The sequence below is a fragment of the Entelurus aequoreus genome, linkage group LG26 (genome assembly GCF_033978785.1).
Source record: "Entelurus aequoreus isolate RoL-2023_Sb linkage group LG26, RoL_Eaeq_v1.1, whole genome shotgun sequence".
NCBI lineage: Eukaryota > Metazoa > Chordata > Actinopteri > Syngnathiformes > Syngnathidae > Entelurus > Entelurus aequoreus.
This window is the reverse complement of record NC_084756.1, coordinates 6,184,375-6,208,515: the sequence shown is the minus strand read 5'-3', so window position 1 is coordinate 6,208,515 and position 24,141 is coordinate 6,184,375. Positions and strand designations below refer to the sequence as shown.

The 24,141-nt window shown below is 41.4% G+C and overlaps 1 protein-coding gene across 2 annotated transcripts in view; it reads left to right on the top strand.

The window, feature by feature from the left end:
- The window catches only part of LOC133643108 (plakophilin-1-like), a 50,026-nt gene that overhangs the window by 7,518 nt on the left and 18,367 nt on the right, over window positions 1-24,141 (top strand). For both annotated transcript variants that reach the window (XM_062037521.1, XM_062037522.1), the window contains exons 2-4: window positions 14,163-14,239; window positions 15,206-15,591; window positions 20,573-20,714. In XM_062037521.1, the coding sequence (XP_061893505.1) occupies window positions 14,163-14,239; window positions 15,206-15,591; window positions 20,573-20,714 (605 nt within the window). The remainder of the gene's footprint in view (window positions 1-14,162; window positions 14,240-15,205; window positions 15,592-20,572; window positions 20,715-24,141) is intronic.

Genomic DNA, 24,141 nt, shown 5'->3' with positions numbered 1-24,141 from the left:
GAAGGAGTGGGTGTGCCTTGTGGAGCAGAACAAATATCAGGGTCTAGGGGAGGCGAAGGACATTTAACCCGAACAGATTTTGGGGGGCGACCTGGGCGGGGGACTTGGCCCGGCAGTATTTCTTCACCTGCAACACAATGCGCCGGTTTAAGCCTGTCCAGAGAAACGCATTCCCTACGCCCGCCCATATCCAGCACAAAGTTTTTAGGACCGCGTTCCAGCACCCTAAATGGGCCATCGTAAGGGGGTTGGAGGGGCGAACGGTGGGTGTCGTGACGTACGAAGACAAAACGGGAAGATTTAAGCTCAGATGGCACAAACGACTTAGGGAAACAGTGGTGGACCGGGCCGGGAGCCAAGGACCCCCTCGACAAAAAGAGAAACGGTCGCGGGGTACAACCCTCAGGTAAAAATCCCCCCGGAACGCAGAGTGGCTGACCGAACACCAATTCAGCGGGGGCCGCTGCGAGATCCTCTTTAGGGGCTGAGCGCAACCCGAGCATAACCTAAGGTAAACGGTCAACCCAATTGCTATCCACGAGCGCCGCACGCAAAGCCGCCTTGAGCAACCGGGGAAAACGTTCACATAAGCCGTTAGCTTGGGGAGGTAGGCTGTAGTACGGTGCACCTGCACACCCAAGGACTGCGCCAACGCTGACCAAAGCTCCGACACAAACTGGGATCCCCTGTCCGAGGTGATATCGGACGGCGTGCCAAAACGCGCAACCCAGGCTGACAGAAACGCACGGGCAACGTCTACAGAGGCAGTGGAGGAAAGCGGAACCGCTTCTGGCCATCTGGTGGTACGATCTACCATCGTTAGCAAATGTGTATAACCCTGCGACGGAGGGAGGGGGCCAACTAAGTCTACATGCACGTGGTCAAACTGCCTGACCGGAATCGGAAATGGTTCAAGGGCCGCCTTAGTGTGCTGGTGGACCTTGTCGTGCTGACATGCCACGCATGCAGCTGCCCACTGCCTAAGATCCTTCCTAAGGCCAGGCCAAACAAACTTGGCACCAACCAACTTGACGGAAGCCCGAACGCCAGGGTGCGACAGGGAGTGTATTGCATCAAAACCCCGGCGGCGCCAGTCTACTGGGACAACCGGCCGAGGGCGGCCAGTGGAAACATCGCAGAGGAGGGCGGGACCACCATCCTGAACTACCACCTCCTCGCGCCGTACCGTCAGTTTTGAGTGCGCGGATGTCGGGGTTGTCGGGCTGGTCAGCGGCCATTCCCGAAAAATCTAAACCGAGCTGCACGGGACACACAAGTACGCGTGAGAGACAGTCAGCCACAGGGTTGGGCATACCGGCCACATGCTGAATGTCCGTAGTGAACTCAGAGATGGCCAACAAGTGACGCTGCTGACGGGCTGACCAAGGCTCTGTGACCTTTGACATGGCAAAGGTCAGGGTTTTGTGGTCCACAAAAGCCGTGAAGGACCGACCTTCCAACAGAAAACGAAAATGGCGTGTTGCAAGATACAGTGCCAACAACTCTCGGTCAAATACACTGTACTTCCGCTCGTTATCTCGCAGTTTACGACTGAAGAACGCAAGGGGCTGCCACACATTCGCCACCCGCTGCTCCACCACAGCGCCCACGGCGACATCAGACGCGTCCGTTGTCAAAGCCACGGGCGCCGCGGAAACAGGGTGGGCGAGGAGAGCAGCCTCTGCGAGCGCGGATTTAGCCCTACGAAAAGCTTGGACTCGCTGAGGAGTCCATTCGAGGGAATCGCTAGCCTTTTTGTTCCGTAGGGCACCATAAAGAGGCTGCGGGAGGTGGGCAGCGCGAGGAAGGAACCGATTATAAAAATGAATCATGCCCAAAAATTCCTGCAGAGCTTTGACAGTGGAGGGGCGAGGAAAATCTGCCACCACTTGCCCTTTTGAAGGCAAAGGAATCGCACCCAGCGACGAAATACGGTGACCTAAAAAATCAATCTCTGACAGCCCAAACTGACATTTAGAAGGATTGACGATCAGGCCGTGCTCGTCAAGACGTGTGAACACCTGTGTTAGGTGTGACTGGTGCTCCTCGGCTGAAGGACTCACCACAAAAATGTCGTCAAGATAAACAAACACAAAATTGAGGCCGCGCAAAACTGAGTCCATTAATCTCTGAAAGGTTTGTGCTGCCCCTCTCAGGCCAAAAGACATACGCAGGAACTCAAAAATCCCAAACGGGGTTATTACTGCGGACTTGGGCGCGTCCTCGGCACGCACCGGCACCTGGTGATAACCACGAACTAAGTCTACCTTCGAGAAAATGGCGGCGCCAGCCAGGCGCGCCGAAAAGTCCTGGATGTGTGGAATAGGGTAGCGATCGTGCGTTGTGATGTTGTTAAGGCGGCGAAAATCCCCACAAGGCCGCCAGGAACCGTCTGACTTAGGCACCATGTGCAAGGGCGAGGCCCACGGGCTATTAGAACGCCTAACGATGCCTAAACGCTCCATATTAGCAAACTCCTCTTTAGCAATGGTCGATTTAGCTGCGTCAAGACGGCGCGCACGCAAAAACTAGCGGGCCCACTGTGGGAATGAAATGTTCAACACCGTGTTTAGTGTCCGCGGTGGAAAAGGCGGGAGTGATTAATGACGTAAAATCCGCCAGCAAACGCTGAAAAATGTCACCAGATACCAAATAATTAGCGTGTGTTAACGGTCCAAGTCCCCCCGCCTTGCATGTAAAAGTTGAAAAAGACACAGCATCAATCAATCGGCGGTTAGCAACATCAACAAGCAGTTCATTAGCACACAGAAAATCCGCGCCAATAATGGGAACCGTGATGGCAGCGATGATAAAGTCCCACTGGAATTTGCGTCCATGGAAGCACACATTCACCAACCTGGAGCCGAAAGTGTCGATTGACGAGCCGTTGGCGGCATTCAGCAGCGGCCCGCAGCCACCTGTCGCCTTGTCCGCGTCCATGGCAGGTAACAGGCTGACTTGCGAGCCGGAGTCCACCAGGAAATGTCTCCTTGACGACGAGTCAGCGATGAAGAGCAGCTCGCTTGCTTCACCGGCGCCCACAGCCGCTACTGAACGCCGGCGTTGGAGTTTCCCGGGGCCGTGAAGAAGCATGGAGGGAGACACCGTCGAGCTTTGGCGCCAAAACGTTGATGGAAGAAGCACTAGCTCACTTCGCGCCTTTTCCGGGTAGCGACTCCCGCCACTACTGCTGGGTCCGCGTTCTCCATCGTCTGCAGGGGGGGCGCTTCTACGCTCTGCACGGCAAACCGTCTGGAAGCCAGAAGCACCCGGTCAGCTTCTTCAGCCAAGCCCCGGTGATCGCCGGAGGCCAGGGAGGTGGAGTTAGCGAGCACCGCACAGGCCGCAGGTGGTAGCTGCCGCAAGAAAGGATGCGGGAAAATGAACCCGCCCTCCTCGGAGCCCAGCAGCGACAGCATTCTGTCCATTGGATCCACGGCGGTGCTATCGCCCAAACACGGCAGGGAAGGAAGTCTATCTGCCCTCTCAGCGTCAGTTAGAGTAAATCTTCGAAGCAGAAGATTCTTGAGTGCAGCGTACTTGCCGCGCTGTGGAGGCGTTCGCAACAGCTGCATAGCGCGGCGAGTGGTCACCTGGTCGAGGGGTGTTACGACCAAGTAATACCGGGAGTCGTCGCCGGCAATTCCTCGCAGGTGGAAGGGTGCCTCGATGTGCTGGAACCATGATGCCGGGTCGCTCTGCCAGGACTCCGGAAGCTTTGTCCCCGCGGGGAATGCAGGTTGCTGGAGTTGGGGCGACATGGCCGATGAAGACACAACTTCCTCTTCTGCGTGAGGCATTGTCGGGGTCACCAATGTGGCAAATGCAAGAAACACAGCGTTGTTTCTCTTAGGTCTTTATTGTAAGACTGCCAACATGAGAATAAACAATGAAATATGCACTTTATAGTGTGCCCAAGAAGGCACATAAAACCACACCCATTCTGCTGAGTGTGAGCATGGTCCTAGTGCCCGCCACAATATACCTGTATATATATATATATATACACTACCGTTCAAAAGTTTGGGGTCACCCAAACAATTTTGTGGAACAGCCTTCATTTCTAAGAACAAGAATAGACTGTCGAGTTTCAGATGAAAGTTCTCTTTTTCTGGACATTTCGAGCGTTTAATTGACCCCACAAATGTGATGCTCCAGAAACTCAATCTGCTCAAAGGAAGGTCAGTTTTGTAGCTTCTGTAACGAGCTAAGCTGTTTTCAGATGTGTGAACATGATTGCACAAGGGTTTTCTAATCATCAATTAGCCTTCTGAGCCAATGAGCAAACACATTGTACCATTAGAACACTGGAGTGATAGTTGCTGGAAATGGGCCTCTATACACCTATGTAGATATTGCACCAAAAACCAGACATTTGCAGCTAGAATAGTCATTTACCACATTAGCAATGTATAGAGTGTATTTCTTTAAAGTTAAGACTAGTTTAAAGTTATCTTCACTGAAAAGTACAGTGCTTTTCCTTCAAAAATAAGGACATTTCAATGTGACCCCAAACTTTTGAACGGTAGTGTATATATATATATATATATATATATATATATATATATATATATATATATATATATATATATATATATATATATATATACATATATACATATATATATATATATATATATATATATATATATATATATATATATATATATATATATATATATATATATATATATATATATATATATATATATATATATATATATATATATATATATATATACATATATATATTTATATATTTATTTATATATATATATATATATATATATATATATATATATATATTTATATATTTATTTATATATATATATATATATATATATATATATACATATATATACATATATATTTATATATTTATATATATATATATATATATATATATATATATATATATATATATATATATATATATATATATATATATATGTATATATATAAATAAATATATAAAAATATATATATATATATATATATATATATATAATGTATATATATATATATATAATGTGTATATATATATATATATATATATATATATATATATATATATATATATATATATGTATATATATATATATATATATATATATATATATATATATATATATATATATATATATATATATATATATATATATATATATATATATATATATATATATATATATGTATATATATATGTACACTACCGTTCAAAAGTTTGGGGTCACATTGAAATGTCCTTATTTTTGAAGGAAAAGCACTGTACTTTTCAATGAAGATAACTTTGAACTAGTCTTAACTTTAAAGAAATACACTCTATTAGGGATGTCCGATAATGGCTTTTTGCCGATATCCGATACTCCGATATTGTTCAACTCTTTAATTACCGATACCGATATCAACCGATACCGATATCAACCGATATATGCAGTCGTGGAATTAACACATTATTATGCCTAATTTGGACAACCATGTATGGTGAAGAAAAGGTACTTTTTAAAAATAATAATAAAATAAGATAACTAAATTAAAAACATTTTCTTGAATAAAAAATAAAGTAAAACAATATTAAAAACAGTTACATAGAAACTAGTAATTAATGAAAATGAGTAAAATTAACTGTTAAAGGTTAGTACTATTAGTGGACCAGCAGCACGCACAATCATGTGTGCTTACAGACTGTATCCCTTGCAGACTGTATTGATATATAATGTAGGAACCTGAATATTGATAACAGAAAGAAATGGGGGAGGGAGGTTTTTTGGGTTGGTGCACTAATTGTAAGTGTATCTTGTGTTTTTTATGTTGATTTAATAAAAAAAAACAAAAAATAAATAAAAAAAAAAAACGATACAGATAATAAAAAAAAACGATACCGATAATTTCCGATATTACATTTTAACGCATTTATCGGACATCCCTACACTCTATACATTGCTAATGTGGTAAATGACTATTCTAGCTGCAAATGTCTGGTTTTTGGTGCAATATCTACATAGGTGTATAGAGGCCCATTTCCAGCAACTATCACTCCAGTGTTCTAATGGTACAATGTGTTTGCTCATTGGCTCAGAAGGCTAATTGATGATTAGAAAACCCTTGTGCAATCATGTTCACACATCTGAAAACAGTTTAGCTCGTTACAGAAGCTACAAAACTGACCTTCCTTTGAGCAGATTGAGTTTCTGGAGCATCACATTTGTGGGGTCAATTAAACGCTCAAAATGGCCAGAAAAAGAGAACTTTCATCTGAAACTCGACAGTCTATTCTTGTTCTTAGAAATTAAGGCTTTTATATAAATAGATTTAATTATTTATTTATTCTTATTTTTTAAATATATTTTATTAATATTATTATTATTATTATTATGTATTTATTTCTTTTATTTATTTATTTCCCCTACCTCAGGGGAGGGACTCGGCGGGGCGGTTGATGGTTGTTCCATCTCCATCGTTGGGGTCCCTGCGGGTGGGGTGGGTGGTTCCCGTGGCCCCGTGCTGGGTGGTCCTGTGGCGGCCGGCTTGGGTGGGGTGGCCGTGGGCTGGCCTCGCCGCGCTCTCCGGGGGTGGGGGGGGGCTCGTGGGGGCCCGGTTGCCGGTGGGGCGGGGGCGGTCTTACCGTCCGGTTGCGGGGGGTCTCCGAGCCCCTCGGGCGGGGCGTCCCGCCTTTCTGTCCGTGTGGGGTGTGGTCTCTCGCTGGCTTGGGGTCTGGCTGCCCCCTGCTTTTCTCGTGCCTTGTCCTCTGCCGGGTGCGTCTGTCTGCGGCCTGTTGCTGGCCCTTGTGGGCGGCACGGTGGGCCAGGCTCTGGGGTTCCTGTCGCTGTCCGGCTTGGCTGCGTGGGGGCGGTGGCCCCTGGTTCCCTGGGCACCACACCTACTGTTTGTGGGATGGGCTCTCGGGGAGGCTGGGGCCGTACTCTGGCTCCCGCACACACTGGGAGTCAAATGTATTGTACATGCAAATTCACATATACTCACACACATACATACAGACATACATAGGTACCTACGCTCCCACATACTGTACATATACAAATAAATACAGTACATATTTACACACTCAAAGTTCGTACATCCACACGCACATTCATTATACAAACATACTGTATACACATACTGTACATATACACTCACTGTACAAACACACACATACACATACTACACATATACACTCACTGTACAAACACACACATACACATACTGCACATATACATTCACTGTACAAACACACACATACACATACTACACATATACACTCACTGTACAAACACACATATACACATACTACACATATACATTCACTGTACAAACACACACATACATTTACTGTACATATACATTCACTGTACAAACACACATACTGTATACACATACTGTACATATACATTCACTGTACAAGCACACATATACACATACTGTACATATACAAGTACATATGCACACATACACTCATGCACATAATCACGTTTCATCAAACATATATTAACGTTGTTGCCCTAGGGTAAGCTGGGTATAACACATGGCACACTGACAAAGCTTAACCTATTGTTACTATAACAATCTACAAGGTTAATGTAGGTTGCTTCTCTTTCTTCCCCTCCATTTTTCTGCATTCTTTCGTACCTCAAGTTATCATTACGTATATGCATTGTTGCATTTGAACAATTGTACTGTTGATAATAAAGGTAAAGTACTGGTATTGTTTATTATCAATAGCACTATTTATATTGGTATTCATATTGCCCCATTTTTAGTGTAATAATGCTCATTGTCATTTCTGTATTATTTTTTATTTTCGCTAACTGCTTATTTGCTATTACTTTTACCATCATATTTGTACATGTCGTATTTGCTGATGTTGCTCTGTTGTTGTTGTTGTTGTTGTTGTGTTTGCTGTTGTTGTTTTTGTCTCTCTGTCTAATCCCCCTCTTGTCCCCACAATTCCCCCCTCTGTCTTCCTTTTTCTCTCTTTCTATCCCCTCCTGCTCCGGCCCGGCTGCACCAAATGATAATATAAATACATTTAATAAAGTCAAAATACAAGTAAGGCAACAAGAGAAGTATCCTACACTTCTCTTTTGTAAAGTAAATCTGAACAGCCGATATGGGCATCTACATCTGCTGTATGATTTGCCCGACAAGCTGGGCAGGACATTATAAAAAAAAAAAAGAAAAAAAAGAAAAAGAAAAAAAAAGAAATGAAGGCTATTCCACAAAATTGTTTGGGTGACCCCAAACTTTTCAACGGTAGTGTGTATGCTAGGGACAGTTTAGTGTTAGAAGTGACAAAATTATGATTAGTTATTATTGGCAACATTTCTGCGTTTTATGATGACATCATGTCCTTTACCCCTCTAATGACATAATGTCATTTACCCCTCTAATGACGTCATGTCCTTTACCCCTCTAATGACATTTGACATGAATTTCTAAAAAAATGTTTTTTTTTTTTTCATAAAGAAATACAATCATGTGTGCTTACGGACTGTATCCCTGCAGACTGTATTGATCTATATTGATATATAATGTATATATTGTGTTTTTTATGTTGATTTAATAAAAAATAAAAAATAAAGTATTTATTTTTTTATTTCTTGCGCGGCCCGGTACCAATCGGTCTGCGGACCGGTGGTTGGGGACCACTGCTTTACCCCTCTAATGACATCATGTCCTTTACCCCTCTAATGACATCATGTCCTTTACCCCTCTAATGACATCATGTCATTTACCCCTCTAACAATAATTGTGTGAATGTTGCAAACTTTCACACAATTATTGTTTTCTACACCAACATTCATTTATTTCCTCTTCTTCTTCCTCTTCCTATTCCTCTCCTTCTTCTTCTTCTCTTCTCCTTTTCCGTCCCCTTCTCCTTCTTCTCCTTCTTCTTCTTCGTCCTCTTCCCCTTCTCCTTCTCCTTCTCCTTCTTCTCCTTCTTCTTCTTCTTTTTGATCTTCTTCTCCCTCTCCCCCTTCTCCTCCTTCTTCTTATTCTCTTTCTTCTTCCTCTTCTTCTTCTTACTCTTCCCATTCCCCTTCTTCTTCTTCTTCTTCCTCTTCTTCTTCTTCTTTTTCTTCTTGTTCTTCTTCTTCTTTTTCTTGTTGTTCTTCTTCTTCTTCTTCTTCTTCTTCTTCTTCTTCTTCTTCTTCTTCTTTTTGATCTTCTTCTCCTTCTCCCCCTTCTCCTTCTTCTTATTCTCTTTCTTCTTCTTCCTCTTCTTCTTCTTTCTCTTCCCCTTCCCCTTCTTCTTCTTCTTCTTCTTCTTCTTCTTTTCCTTATTGTTCTTCTTCTTTTTCTTCTTCTTCTTCTTCTTCTTCTTTTTGATCTTCTTCTCCTTCTCCCCCTTCTCCTTCTTCTTATTCTCTTTCTTCTTCCTCTTCTTCTTCTTTCTCTTTCCCTGCTTCTTCTTCCCCTTCTTCTTCTTTTTCTTTTTCTTATTGTTCTTCTTCTTCTTTTTCTTGTTCTTCTTCTTCTTCTTCTTCTTCTTCTTCTTTTTGATCTTCTTCTTCTTCTCCCCCTTCTCCTTCTTCTTATTCTCTTTCTTCTTCTTCCTCTTCTTCTTCTTTCTCTTCCCCTTCCCCTTCTTCTTCTTCTTCTTCTTCTTCTTTTCCTTATTGTTCTTCTTCTTCTTTTTCTTCTTCTTCTTCTTCTTCTTCTTCTTTTTGATCTTCTTCTCCTTCTCCCCCTTCTCCTTCTTCTTAATCTCTTTCTTCTTCCTCTTCTTCTTCTTTCTCTTTCCCTGCTTCTTCTTCCCCTTCTTCTTCTTTTTCTTTTTCTTATTGTTCTTCTTCTTCTTTTTCTTCTTCTTCTTCGATTTGATTCAAACCATTCGAACTCTAAAATATTCAGCCTGTTCAGGAATTGTTTTCTCTACTTCAACAATTAAAAAAAAAAAAATTCCAGGATTTCCTAGAATTGCCAGTTTCCCGTTCAAAATGATTTGGCCATTTTTCAAACTTCCACAATTCCCACATTTTTCAACCAGTTCAAAGCATTCCACCTTCAACACATTCCACTCATCCTGGACATTCAAACAACTTTTTTTCCACGTTCAACACTGTGGGAGGGGGTTGCATATCTTGCGGTTCCACAGATATCACAAGCGTACAGATTTGACAACAGGTTTAATGTTTTTCAACACAACCATCCAACACAAAGTTTTCTTCCAGGACTTTTCAGTCTCTCTCCCAACTTCCTCTCCTGCACCCGGCCGCTCACTGTTAAAGACAGATGATTAGTCTCACACGTACCACCTGTGTAATCCAATCATCTGCCAGCTGTGTGTCGCAGTCAGCACATGCCCCGCCCCCGTCTGATGGTGCCCTGTTCCAGCCCCATGGACGGAGGCGTTGACTTTCACTCTTGCAGTGCGCTAATCACAACCCCCTCCCACAAACACATTTTCAGGAATTCCTGTTTTTTTCTAACCTTATTTCCAACCTTTTTTTAGTGCGATGACTCCTTTCACATTTTTCAAGCCACTTCAAGCGTTCCACCGTCAAAACATTCCTCTTAGTCAGGACAAAAAAACAAGTTGGTTTAAGAACTTGAAAAATTCCAGATTTTCCCCGAAATTCCGTAATACCATTTTTCAATTAAAAAAACTGTTACTATTTCAACATTTCTTGACTGATTTAAACAATTCCAACACCAACCAATTCAGCTCATTCAGGAAATTCATGCTTCTATTCATTTTCCAAAAAAATCCTGCTCTTCCTCAAATTTCCAAGAAGTTCCCTTTGAAATAAATGGGACATTTTTCCAAGTTGCACAATTCCCACATTTTTCAAGCTATTCAAACCATTCCAACATCAACACATTCTACTCATCCTGGACATTCAAACTATCATTTTTCCAAATTAAAAAAAATTCCAGAATTTCCCAGAATTCCCATTTTTTCAAACCCTTTTTTCACCTTTTTTCTGTCGACTACTCCTTCCACATTTTTCAATGCACTTGAAACGTTCCACCTTCAAACCATTCTTCTTAATCAGGACCAAAAACAAAGTTGTTTTTTGAACTGAAAAAAATCCTGGTTTTCCAGAAACTCCAGGAATTATGTAATACTATATCTCAATTAAATATGTTCTTACTTCAACATTTCTCGACCGTTTTGAAAAATTCCAACACCAACCATTTCAACTCATTCAGAAAATTGTAGTTTTTTTTAGCATTTTCAAAAAAATTCCCTCTTTTCCCGAAAATACAACATTTCAATGAAATTCCCATTGAAAAGAATGGGATATTTTTTTTCTAACCTTATTTCCAACCTTTTTTTAGTGCGATGACTCCTTTCACTTTTTTCAACCCACTTCAAGCGTTCCACCGTCCAAACATTCCTCTTAGTCAGGACAAAAAACCAAGTTGGTTTAAGAACTTGAAAAATTCCAGATTTTCCCGAAATTCCGTAATACAATTTTTCAATTAAAAAAACTGTTACTATTTCAACATTTCTTGACTGATTTAAACAATTCCAACACCAACCAATTCAGCTCATTCAGGACATTCATGCTTCTAATCATTTTCCAAAAAAATCCTGCTCTTCCTCAAATTTCCAAGAAGTTCCCTTTGAAATAAATGGGACATTTTTCCAAGTTGCACAATTCCCACATTTTTCAAGCTATTCAAACCATTCCAACATCAACACATTCCACTCATCCTGGACATTCAAACTATCATTTTTCCAAATTAAAAAAAATTCCAGAATTTCCCAGAATTCCCATTTTTTCAAAGCCTTTTTTCACCTTTTTTCTGTCGACTACTCCTACCACATTTTTCAATGCACTTGAAACGTTCCACCTTCAAAACATTCTTCTTAATCAGGACAAAAAACAAAGTTGTTTTTTGAACTGAAAAAAATCCTGGTTTTCCAGAAACTCCAGGAATTATGTAATACTATATCTCAATTAAATATGTTCTTACTTCAACATTTCTCGACCGTTTTGAAAAATTCCAACACCAACCATTTCAACTCATTCAGAAAATTGTAGTTTTTTTTAGCATTTTCAAAAAAATTCCCTCTTTTCCCGAAAATACAACATTTCAATGAAATTCCCATTGAAAAGAATGGGATATTTTTTTTGTAACCTTATTTCCAACCCTTTTTTAGTGCGATGACTCCTTTCACATTTTTCAAGCCACTTCAAGCGTTCCACCGTCAAAACATTCCTCTTAGTCAGGACAAAAAACCAAGTTGGATTAAAAACTTGAAAAATTCCAGAAATTGCGTAATACCATTTTTCAATTAAAAAACTGTTACTACTTCAACATTTCTTGACCAATTTAAACAATTCCAATTCAGCTCATTCAGGACATTCATGCTCCTAATCATTTTCAAAAATATCCCACTTTTCCCAAAATTCCCACATTTCCAGGAAGTTACCATTGAAATGAATGGGACATTTTTCAAACTTCCACAATTCCCACATTTTTCAAGCGATTCAAAGCATTCCAACATCAACACATTCCACTCATCCTGGACATTCAAACTATCACTTTATTGGGACGGCGTGGCACGGTTGGGAGAGTGGCTGTGCCAGCAACCTGAGGGTTCCCGGTTTGATCCCCACCATCTACCAACCTCGTCACATCCGTTGTGTCCTTGAGCAAGACACTTCACCCTTGCTCCTGATGGGTGGTGATTAGGGCCTTGCATGGCATCTCCCGCCATCAGTGTGTGAATGGGTGAATATGGAAAAGCTCTATACAAGTATAACCCATTTACGTTCCAAACCAAATTCCAGTTTTCCTGGAAATTCAAACTCTTCAACATTGAAACTATTCTTAAATTCGTACTACATTCTGTCAGCATTTCACTTCAACTTCAGCATTGGAACATTCACACATCATCTACTTATTAGTGCATTTAGTCACTTGTAACACAAAGCTGACACTAAGTTTTGTCTTTGAATATGTAAGTCATGTCTATTTTAGCATTTAATTTGACCAAAATAAAAATATTAAACTATGCTATGATTTTTGTAGTGGCCCTTGGTGAATAAGTTTGGACACCCCTATATAAATATATGTTGCAAACATTTTTGTTTTTGAATAAAAGGCTTATTCCCCTGACTTATGATTCCAAAAGCAAGTCTGTTATCCATCAATTAGTAGGTCCAAGGACTAATAATGAAATGTGTAATAATGTCATGAACTATTGTCACTGGAACAAGTGGCCCTCAGAGAGCAGCCATAACTGTAACGTGGCCCTCAATAAAAACAAGTTTGACACCACTGATAAAGTGTGATGGCTCACGTCAGTCAAGAAGATATTTATGCAGCCAGAACACTGCCAGGAAGATTTGCTATCAAATAATTCACATTGTAGAAAAAAGTTCTATTGGCACTGAAACAAGTTTCGGCAACAAATAAAAACAAACATTGAAAAATTACAATATTTTTGGAGGATTTTTTCGATGCCAATATTCATATTTTTGTGCACTTTTATTGTTTTTGTGTGATTCAAAGGTTTTTATAATCGCTTCTCTTTTTTACCATTTTGTTTCTTTTTTTTTCTCGGCTTCACTTTTTTGTACGGTATAAAAATAATGGCAGTGTTTTAGCGCCAGGTGCAGGCGCCTGTGGGCGGGAATTAATGAACAAACTTTTTTAATTTGATATTTTTCTCATTTTTTATTTTTAGATGTTTATATTTAATCATTTTTAAATTTTTTAAATGAACACAACATTTTCTCATTTGTAATTGTTTTATTTTTATATTTTATCATTTAATTTTTTTTCTAATTTTTTATTGTTTTTATGTTTATATTTAATAATTTATTTTATATTTTGAATGAATACACTTCACATTAAAACTTATTTTTATTTTTATATTTAATCATTTTGTTTTATTTTTTAAATAACACAATTTTTAACTTTTAATTTTTTCCTCTTTTTTAATTATTAAATATTTTATTTTTTATACTTTTATATTCATTCATTTTCCGGAAGTTGTGGCCCCGCACCCTGAGTTTGACTTCTAATCAGCCAGGTGTAGGCCAATGTCAGTGCGGTCATGAAAGTACTTGACACACCCGAGTCTGTTAGCAGGTGCTGTCTGAGAGTAAATTTGGACTTGAAGGTGGTAAAGTCTAATCTCTGTGGTCAACTGATAACAAACAATAAGATGTTGCTTTTGTCCCTCACTTCCTCTTCAGGCCCTTTGACTGACATGTTTCACGAGTCCAGCACCGCTAATGGGAATGTCTTTTTTGAGAATAGCTACTCAAAAACTGTGAGTGCTTGCTATTTTTGTACTGCTGTGTTTTTCAAATGACAAAAGGTGCTTTTCTGCTTGGTTTATGTCTTCACAGTTGGCCTAAAGCTGCATTTTGTGTTATGATTGTTATATTAATTTCTTTAATGTCATTTTAAATAATGAACACACTTTTGTAATGTAAAATAAAATAAAAATTATATATATATATATATATATATATATATATATATATATATATATATATATATATATATATATATATATATATATATATATATATATATATAATATTTTATAATTTATTCGTTATTTTGATAAAATAAACTTTACATCTGTCATTTTTTTCAAATTGTTGTATTTTTAAAAAAATAAATATACTTTATTTAATTTTTTTTTCTGTTTGAATTTTAAATTTATATATTTAATCATTTTCATTTTTAAATAAAAAAACTTTTTAAATTTTTATATTAAGTCATTTTATTTATTTTTTAAATGAACACATTTTAAATTGATTTATTTGTCATTTTAAATTTTTTAATTTAATCATTTAATTTTATTTTTTAAATGAGCACACTTTAAAAACACATTTTTCCTCATTTAATTTTTTATTTATTTTTATATTTGATATTTTTATTAATTTTTTTTAAATGAACACACTTTTTAATTTATTTATTTTTGTCATTTTTATTATATTGTATTTTTATATTTAATAATTTTATAAAATGTTTTAAATCAACCCACTTTTTAATTTGTCATTATTTTCTCATTTTCAATTGTTTTAATTTTTGTATTTAATCTATTTTATTTTTTAAATGTACACACTTATTTATTTTTTCTCTCATTTTTATATTTTATACATTTTTACAATTAATCATTTTATTTTATTTCTAAGCGACAACACTTTTTTAAAAACCAGTAGGACTCTCGCTGACAGGACAAGTCTTTTCATGGCGTGTTCTTGGTGTCCCTCACCTTTGTCAGGAGAAGAACTCGACCCGCCAAGTCCTGAAGAGCACGTCCAGCGTCAGCGCCATAAAAAAGGGCTCCTTGGCACAAGCCTACGACTACAGCCAGGGCCATGTGGGAACCATAGCCCAGGGCCATGTGGGAACCATAGCCCAGGGCCATGTGGGAACCATAGCCCTGGGCCGGGTCGCCGCCAACCACGACGAGCCTGACGCCGCCGTAGCCAAACGGCAGAAGTCTCCGCAAAGACTACTCTCCAAGCGCAGCACCTACCGGGCGGAGAGGACGGCCAGCCAACTGTTCCAAGACAACAACCTGCCGTGCAGACCAGTCGAGGTCAGCAGAACCAAGTCCAAGCCTCCCGTTCTAGAGAGTGTGGCCAGGAGCAAAGGGGATTCTGGGTAAGAGCATCTTTGAGTTGTAGTGACATCACACTTTGACTCACTCATTGTGTTGACTAAAAATGTTCTTTCCTAAATAAGAGAGGTCTTGTTGTGAATTTAGTTGGGAGATGCTCTGCAGGATCGTGAATAAAGGACTTCATACTCCATAATAATAATAATAATATAAAACGACTTCATACTCCATAATAATAATAATAATCATCATCAATCATCAATGTGCGGCTGTAGCCGAGAGACCTTGCACAACCCTCCGCCGGCAGTCGGGGTCACCCATGGCAGAGCCCAGCTCTGAAACAAGGATCCCAGAGTCCCGTGCGATTACTTCGGGGTAGGTGAGGCCACCCCTGGTAGATTGTTTCCAAAGGAAGAGCTGTGATATCAGCTCCGTCTTGGGCACGGAAGCAATGACCAGCAAACTGCGCGACGTTGACTCAGACGGGTGCTTGCTCGAGGTAGGTTGCCGTATATTTGGTCCAAGGTGGGATGGGTCTGCCACGACAAGCCTTGAACCCTTCGAAGCAGGTTGGTATAGCAACCATCAAGGCGTTTGAGAAGGCGCCCATTGAGGGTCCAGGTCTCGGAGCCGTACAAGAGGATGGGTTGGATGGTAGACTGGAAGAGGTCTAGCTTAAGTGAATTGAGCATATGCTGTCCATTTTATTACATGCTTTCCAGGCTTGGGCTTTCCTGGTACGGAAGTCATTACCGGAATCCATGATCCAGGAACCGAGGTACCTAAAATCGTCATCTTGCTTAAGTGGGGCTCGAGATTTGGAGGACAGTTGTACAGCAGTTTCTCTCTCTCAGTCGTCCTCAGATGAGCTTCCATTGGAGTCTCCAATCATTCCGGTTCTCCATACACCCGGCCAGCTCCGTAGAGCTTTCAGCTCCCGCATCTTTCTTCAGGATGTCCACGTACGTTAGTGCGGGACGTCCTCGCCATCGATGCCCGTGCGTTGGTTCCCATAGGACCAGCCTGCTGGCCGGGAGCTCCCGATGTCTGCGGCAGTGGCCGGCCAGCCTCATCCTCCTAGCTGTTACCTTCTTGCTGAGCCTCCGCAGTTGCCCGTCCAGGTCCTTGTTGGTGATGGGGAGGTTCGGGTCCACATTCAGAACAGCTCGTAACATTCCGGTGTAGCACCCATCTAGGGACTTCTGCAGGGTGGGTGTCAGGGTCCAGCTTTCGCAGCCGTACAGGAGGACAGACTTCACAGTGGCGTGGAATAGACTCAGCTCTATGTGTCGGGGGAGATTCGAGCACCACACTTTTGACATACCATTCAGGGCCCTCCACGCTAGTGCCTTCCTGACCTTAAGGTCTTGTCCTGTGGAGTTCATCCAGGAACCCAAGTACTTGAAGTCATTGACCTCTTCGGTTGAGACAAATTCTGTCTTCAAGGAGTTGCAGTGGAGACCCACGCAGTTAGCGGCATCCTTTAGAGCAGTGGTTCTTAACCTTGTTGGAGGTACCGAACCCCACCCGTTTCATATGCGCATTCACCGAACCCTTCTTTAGTGAAAAATAAAATGTTTTTTTTTTTTCAAATTCAAGAAAATATGTTTTTTTTACTGGTGCACAAAATGAACCGTGCATGAACATCACCTCGTTCAAAGAACAAAACCAACACAGTGCATTAACTCACAACAAATTACACACCTTACACACATTACCATGAATTGATTAACGGAGACCCCGACTTAAACAAGTTGAAAAACTTATCGGGGTGTTACCATTTAGTGGTCAATTGTACGTAATATGTACTGTACTGTGTAAACTGCACTGTTTCATATAATGTATTCTCTTTCTTTGCAATCTGCTAGTAAAAGTTTAAATCGATCAATCAAACAACCTGCAAATCAGATGGAAAACTAGAGGGAACATTGTTTGGGGGTATCCATAATACGCTGATAGGGAGAAGTTTTTATTTACACGATAAGTCGGATGTGTCTTTACCTCTGTGGCGGAGGCTCCGCCGAACCCCTGAGGCCGACTCGACGAACCCCTAGGGTTCGATGGAACCCAGGTTAAGAACCCCTGCTTTAGAGCACGGAGAAGGGTCTCTGCATCTGCCGACCAGTTGGATGGTATTGCAATGTCATCTGCAAAATCAAAATCTCTGATGTATTTTGCCGGGTGTCTGTGGCTAGTTGTTGTTAGCCCCATGTTGTTGTTAGCATCAAGAGAGACGCGGAGGATGTAATGGAGGACGATGATGAAAAGAAAAGGGGCTAGAGTGTCTCCCTGCAAGACGCCAGCGCTGATTTCAAACGACCCAGTTTCTCCGTCAGGGGTGATAACTCTTGTACTGGTATTGGTGTAAAGAGCCTTAAAGGCCTACTGAAAGCCACTACTACCGACCATGCAGTCTGATAGTTTATATATCAATGATGAAATCTTAACATTGCAACACATGCCAATACGGCCGGGTTAACTTATAAAGTGCAATTTTAAATTTCCCGCTAAACTTCCGGTTGAAAACGCCTTTGGATGATGACGTATGCGCGTGACGTAGCCAGTGAAACAGGAGTATCGGTAGCCCATTGAAGCCAATACAAAATAACTCTGTTTTCATCTCATAATTCCACAGTATTCTGGACATCTGCGTTGGTGAATCTTTTGCAATTTGTTTAATTAACAATTGAGACTGCAAAGAAGAAAGTTGTAGGTGGGATCGGTGTATTAGCGGCTGGCTGTAGCAACACAACAAGGAGGACTTACTTGGATAGCAAACGCGCTAGCCAACGCTAGCCGCCAACCGCATCTGAGATCGGGTGAAGTCCTTCGTCGCGCCGTCGATCGCTGGAACGTAGGTGAGCACGGGTGTTGATGAGCAGATGAGGGCTGGCTGGCGTAGGTGGAGTGCTATTGTTTTATAATAGCTCTGTGAGGTCCGGTTGCTAAGTTGCTAAGTTAGCTTCAGCGTCGTTAGCAACAGCATTGTTAAGCTTTGCCAGGCTGAGAATTATTAACCGTGTAGTTACATGTCCATGGTTTAATAGTATTGTTGATCTTCTGTCTATCCTTTCAGTCAGGGATTTATTTATTTTGTTTCTATCTGCATTTGAGCCAGATGCTATCACGTTAGCTCAGTAGCTAAAGAGCTTCGCCGATGTATTGTCGTGGAGATAAAAGTCACTGTGAATGTCCATTTCGCGTTCTCGACTCTCATTTTCAAGAGGATATAGTATCCGAGGTGGTTTAAAATACAAATCAGTGATCCACAATAGAAAAAGGAGAAAGTGTGGATCGTAACTACCTAAGTTACGGTCAGAGCGAAAAAAGATATGTCTTGCACTGCATTCTAGTCCGTCATCCTAACGTTCCTCATCCACGAATCTTTCATCCTCACTCAAATTAATGGGGTAATCGTCGCTTTCTCGGTCCGAATCGCTCTAGCTGCATTGAAAACAATAGGAAAATATGAGGAGGCGAACAACTGACTACGTCACGCTACTTCCGGTAGGGGCAAGGTTTTTTTTTTATCAGCGACCAAAAGTTGCAAACTTTATCGTCGATGTTCTCTACTAAATCCTTTCAGCAAAAATATGGCAATATCGCGAAATGATCAAGTATGACACATAGAATGGATCTGCTATCCCCGTTTAAATTAAAAAAAATCATTTCAGTAGGCCTTTGATGGCCAGAACAATCTCATCTGGAATACCATAGCGGCGTAGAGGGATAAACATGGCCTCTCTGTTGACAGAATCTCAACGAACAGTAATGTAAGATCTTTCTTTCCGTTCCTCATTTCCTCGGATAAGCGGAAGAAAATGGATGTATGGATGGTCTTCAGATCTTGCATTATGTGGACTGTAGCAACAAATAACGGAGGTCAGAGGATTTGAGTGAAACTCAGTAATCAAGATTGGGTTAGAGATCTTCTCAGCATGGACTAGATTTCAGCCGGCCTCGGGGGAGGGTAAAATGCCAAGTCTGCCGATAGTGGCGTTAATATCGTTTTAGTGGGCTGAACATGTCATCAGTTTGTAGCCCAGATGTTTGTGGTAGTTGAGTTCATCACTGGGGTGGTGGAATCTAGGCTCCTGGATACGTATCACGTCAATGTTGCAAGCAATTGCTCGATCAAGAAGTTGTTGGATGCGAGCTGACTTGGACAGTGTGCAAGTGTTAAAGTGCTGAGTAGTCCAGGCCTTCCGCACTTGACAAATGTACTTTCAAGTCTTCTCCTCTTGTCAGGCGCAGCCCTTCCAGAGGGGTTTGGGGCTATGCCGTCATCCGTCCCAGTAGGGGGGACAAGGGTCGAGTTTGAAACCGGGTGTGCACGGGCTTGTACCGTGGTGCTGGTAGTGGTGCTTGTCATCTTTTCAGTAGCTAGTTTGCGTGCTCGGGTCGCCACTCCTAGACTCCTTGAAGGGAATCTGACCTTGCAGAACGGTTCCTTTAAAAGATTTGTTCAAAAAACTGGCTCATTATTTTATTTTTATAGTTTTTTATGTTGACTTTTTTTGGCAACAAAATAATCCCTGCTTGTTATTCTTTGATGAACTTCCTGTGACACAAATATTACTCATTGTGAAGTATTATTTACTTGTTTGTACTGCAAATATTACTTATTGTGAAGTATTATTTACTGCAAATATTAAATCCCCACCACTCAGCACTGATTTCACTGCTTTGAATTTTCTCTAACATAAACAACTTCGTAGCATTTGAATAAAACATACAAATACACAAATAACACGCAAGAATCAAATGAATTATAATGAATGCTGAACTAAAATTACAATAAACATGTAAATAGTAAATAGTGACGAAGGTATGTGTGTGTAGTTTTAATGAAGGTGTGTGTGTGTAGTTTTAATGAAGGTGTGTGTGTGTAGTTTTAATGAAGGTATGTGTGTGTAGTTTTAATGAAGGTGTGTGTGTGTAGTTTTAATGAAGGTGTGTGTGTGTAGTTTTAATGAAGGTGTGTGTGTGTGTAGTTTTAATGAAGGTATGTGTGTGTCCTCATAGGTCACATGACAACAGTGGTGTGTCAGAGCTCACCTTGAAGGAGGCGGTGGAGTTTCTGTCCAGTGAAGAAGACAAGTTGAAACACTGCGGTGCTGCTTTCATCCAACATAACACCTTCATTGATGACAAGGCCAAGGACCAGGTGACCTTGTTGGTGCCTGTACTTTGTCATGTTGGATGTCATGTTGTCATGTCATGTTGGATGTCATGTTGGATGTCATGTTGGATGTCATGTTGTCATGTCATGTTGGATGTCATGTTGGATGTCATGTCATGTTGGATGTCATGTTGTCATGATGGATGTCATGTTGTCATGTCATGTTGGATGTCATGTTGGATGTCATGTTGTCATGTCATGTTGGATGTCATGTTGTCATGTCATGTTGGATGTCATGTTGTCATGATGGATGTCATGTTGGATGTCATGTTGTCATGTCATGTTGGATGTCATGTTGTCATGTTGGATGTCATGTTGTCATGATGGATGTCATGTTGTCATGTCATGTTGGATGTCATGTTGTCATGTTGGATGTCATGTTGTCATGTTGGATGTCATGTTGTGATGTTGGATGTCATGTTGGATGTCATGTTGGATGTCATGTTGGATGTCATGTTGTCATGATGGATGTCATGTTGGATGTCATGTTGTCATGTTGGATGTCATGTTGTCATGTTGGATGTCATGTTGTGATGTTGGATGTCATGTTGTCATGTTGTCATGTTGGATGTCATGTTGTCATGTTGGATGTCATGTTGTGATGTTGGAGGTCATGTTGGATGTCATGTTGTGATGTTGGATGTCATGTTGTCATGTTGTCATGTTGGATGTCATGTTGTCATGTTGGATGTCATGTTGTGATGTTGGATGTCATGTTGTGATGTTGGATGTCATGTTGGATGTCATGTTGTCATGTTGGATGTCATGTTGTGATGTTGGATGTCATGTGATGTTCGTTGTCATGTGATGTTGGATGTCATGTGATGTTCGTTGTCATGTGATGTTGGATGTCATGTGTTGTTCTTTGTCAGATTGTTGTGATGTTGGATGTCATGTTGGATGTCATGTTGTGATTTTTGATGTCATGTTGGATGTCATTTTGTGATGTTGGATGTCATGTGATGTTGGATGTCAAGTTGTGATGTTGGATGTCAGGTTGTGATGTTGGATGTCATGTTTGATGTTAATTCATGTTGTGATGTTGGATGTCAAGTTGTGATGTTGGATGTCAAGTTGTGATGTTGGATGTTAGGTTGTGATGTTGGATGTCAGGTTGTGATGTTGGATGTCAGGTTGTGATGTTGGATGTCATGTTGTGATCTTGGATGTCATGTTGTGATGTTGGATGTCAGGTTGTGATGATGGATGTCAGGTTGTGATGTTGGATGTCAAGTTGTGTTGTTGGATGTCATGTTGTGATGTTGGATGTCAGGTTGTGATGTTGGATGTCAAGTTGTGATGTTGGATGTCAAGTTGTGATGTTGGATGTCAGGTTGTGATGTTGGATGTCAAGTTGTGTTGTTGGATGTCAAGTTGTGTTGTTGGATGTCATGTTGTGATGTTGGATGTCAGGTTGTGATGTTGGATGTCAGGTTGTGATGTTGGATGTCAAGTTGTGATGTTGGATGTCAAGTTGTGATGTTGGATGTCAGGTTGTGATGTTGGATTTCAGGTTGTGATGTTGGATGTCAGGTTGTGATGTTTGATGTCATGTTGTGATGTTGGATGTCATGTTGTGATGTTGGATGTCAGGTTGTGATGTTGGATGTCAGGTTGTGATGTTGGATGTCAGGTTGTGATGTTGGATATCAGGTTGTGATGTTTGATGTCATGTTGTGATGTTGGATGTCATGTTGTGATGTTGGATGTCAGGTTGTGATGTTGGATGTCAGGTTGTGATGTTGGATGTCAGGTTGTGATGTTGGATATCAGGTTGTGATGTTTGATGTCATGTTGTGATGTTGGATGTCATGTTGTGATGTTGGATGTCATGTTGTGATGTTTGATGTCATGTTGTGATGTTGGATGTCAGGTTGTGATGTTTGATGTCATGTTGTGATGTTGGATGTCAGGTTGTGATGTTGGATGTCAGGTTGTGATGTTGGATGTCAGGTTGTGATGTTGGATATCAGGTTGTGATGTTTGATGTCATGTTGTGATGTTGGATGTTATGTTGTGATGTTGGATGTCATGTTGTGATGTTGGATGTCAGGTTGTGATGTTGGATGTCATGTTGTGATGTTGGATGTCATGTTGTGATGTTGGATGTCATGTTGTGATGTTGGATGTCAGGTTGTGATGTTGGATGTCATGTTGTGATGTTTGATGTCATGTTGTGATGTTGGATGTCAGGTTGTGATGTTGGATGTCAGGTTGTGATGTTGGATGTAATGTTGTGATGTTGGATGTCATGTTGTGATGTTGGATGTCAGGTTGTGATGTTGGATGTTGGGTTGTTATGTTTGATGTCATGTTGTGATGTTGGATGTCATGTTGTGATGTTGAATGTCATGTTGTGATGTTGGATGTCAGGTTGTGAAGTTTGATGTCATGTTGTGATGTTGTGATGTTGGATGTCATGTAATAGTGTATATTTCAAATATACAGTATGTCCATGTAGTACTGTATATTTGAAGTGGTGGTGTGACAGGCCAATTTAAATGAGGTGGTGGGCCAGCTCCTCCCCTGGGTCATGGGTTTGACACCTGAGTGGTAGAATGTTTGTCATGTAAAGGTGGCCATGTGGTGAGGCCACTACATTTGGAGCAGTGAGGTTACTGCTAAAGATGACAACAAGTCACCATGGAGGACTCATCCCTGATGTTCCTGGCCCACATAGTCCTCACACGGGTCTGGTCCTCATCCCTGGTGTTCCTGGCCCACATAGTCCTCACACGGGTCTGGTCCTCATCCCTGGTGTTCCTGGCCCACATAGTCCTCACACTGGTCTGGTCCTCATCCCTGGTGTTCCTGGCCCACATAGTCCTCACACGGGTCTGGTCCTCATCCCTGGTGTTCCTGGCCCACATAGTCCTCAAAAAGGGGGCGGTCCTCATCCCTGGTGTTCCTGGCCCACATAGTCCTCACACGGGTCTGGTCCTCATCCCTGGTGTTCCTGGCTCACATAGTCTTCACACGGGTCTGGTCCTCATCCCTGGTGTTCCTGGCCCACATAGTCCTCACACGGGTCTGGTCCTCATCCCTGGTGTTCCTGGCTCACATAGTCTTCACACGGGTCTGGTCCTCATCCCTGGTGTTCCTGGCCCACATAGTCCTCACACGGGTCTGGTCCTCATCCCTGGTGTTCCTGGCCCACATAGTCCTCACACGGGTCTGGTCCTCATCCCTGGTGTTCCTGGCCCACATAGTCCTCACACTGGTCTGGTCCTCATCCCTGGTGTTCCTGGCTCACATAGTCTTCACACGGGTCTGGTCCTCATCCCTGGTGTTCCTGGCCCACATAGTCCTCACACGGGTCTGGTCCTCATCCCTGGTGTTCCTGGCCCACATAGTCCTCACACGGGTCTGGTCCTCATCCCTGGTGTTCCTGGCCCACATAGTCCTCACACGG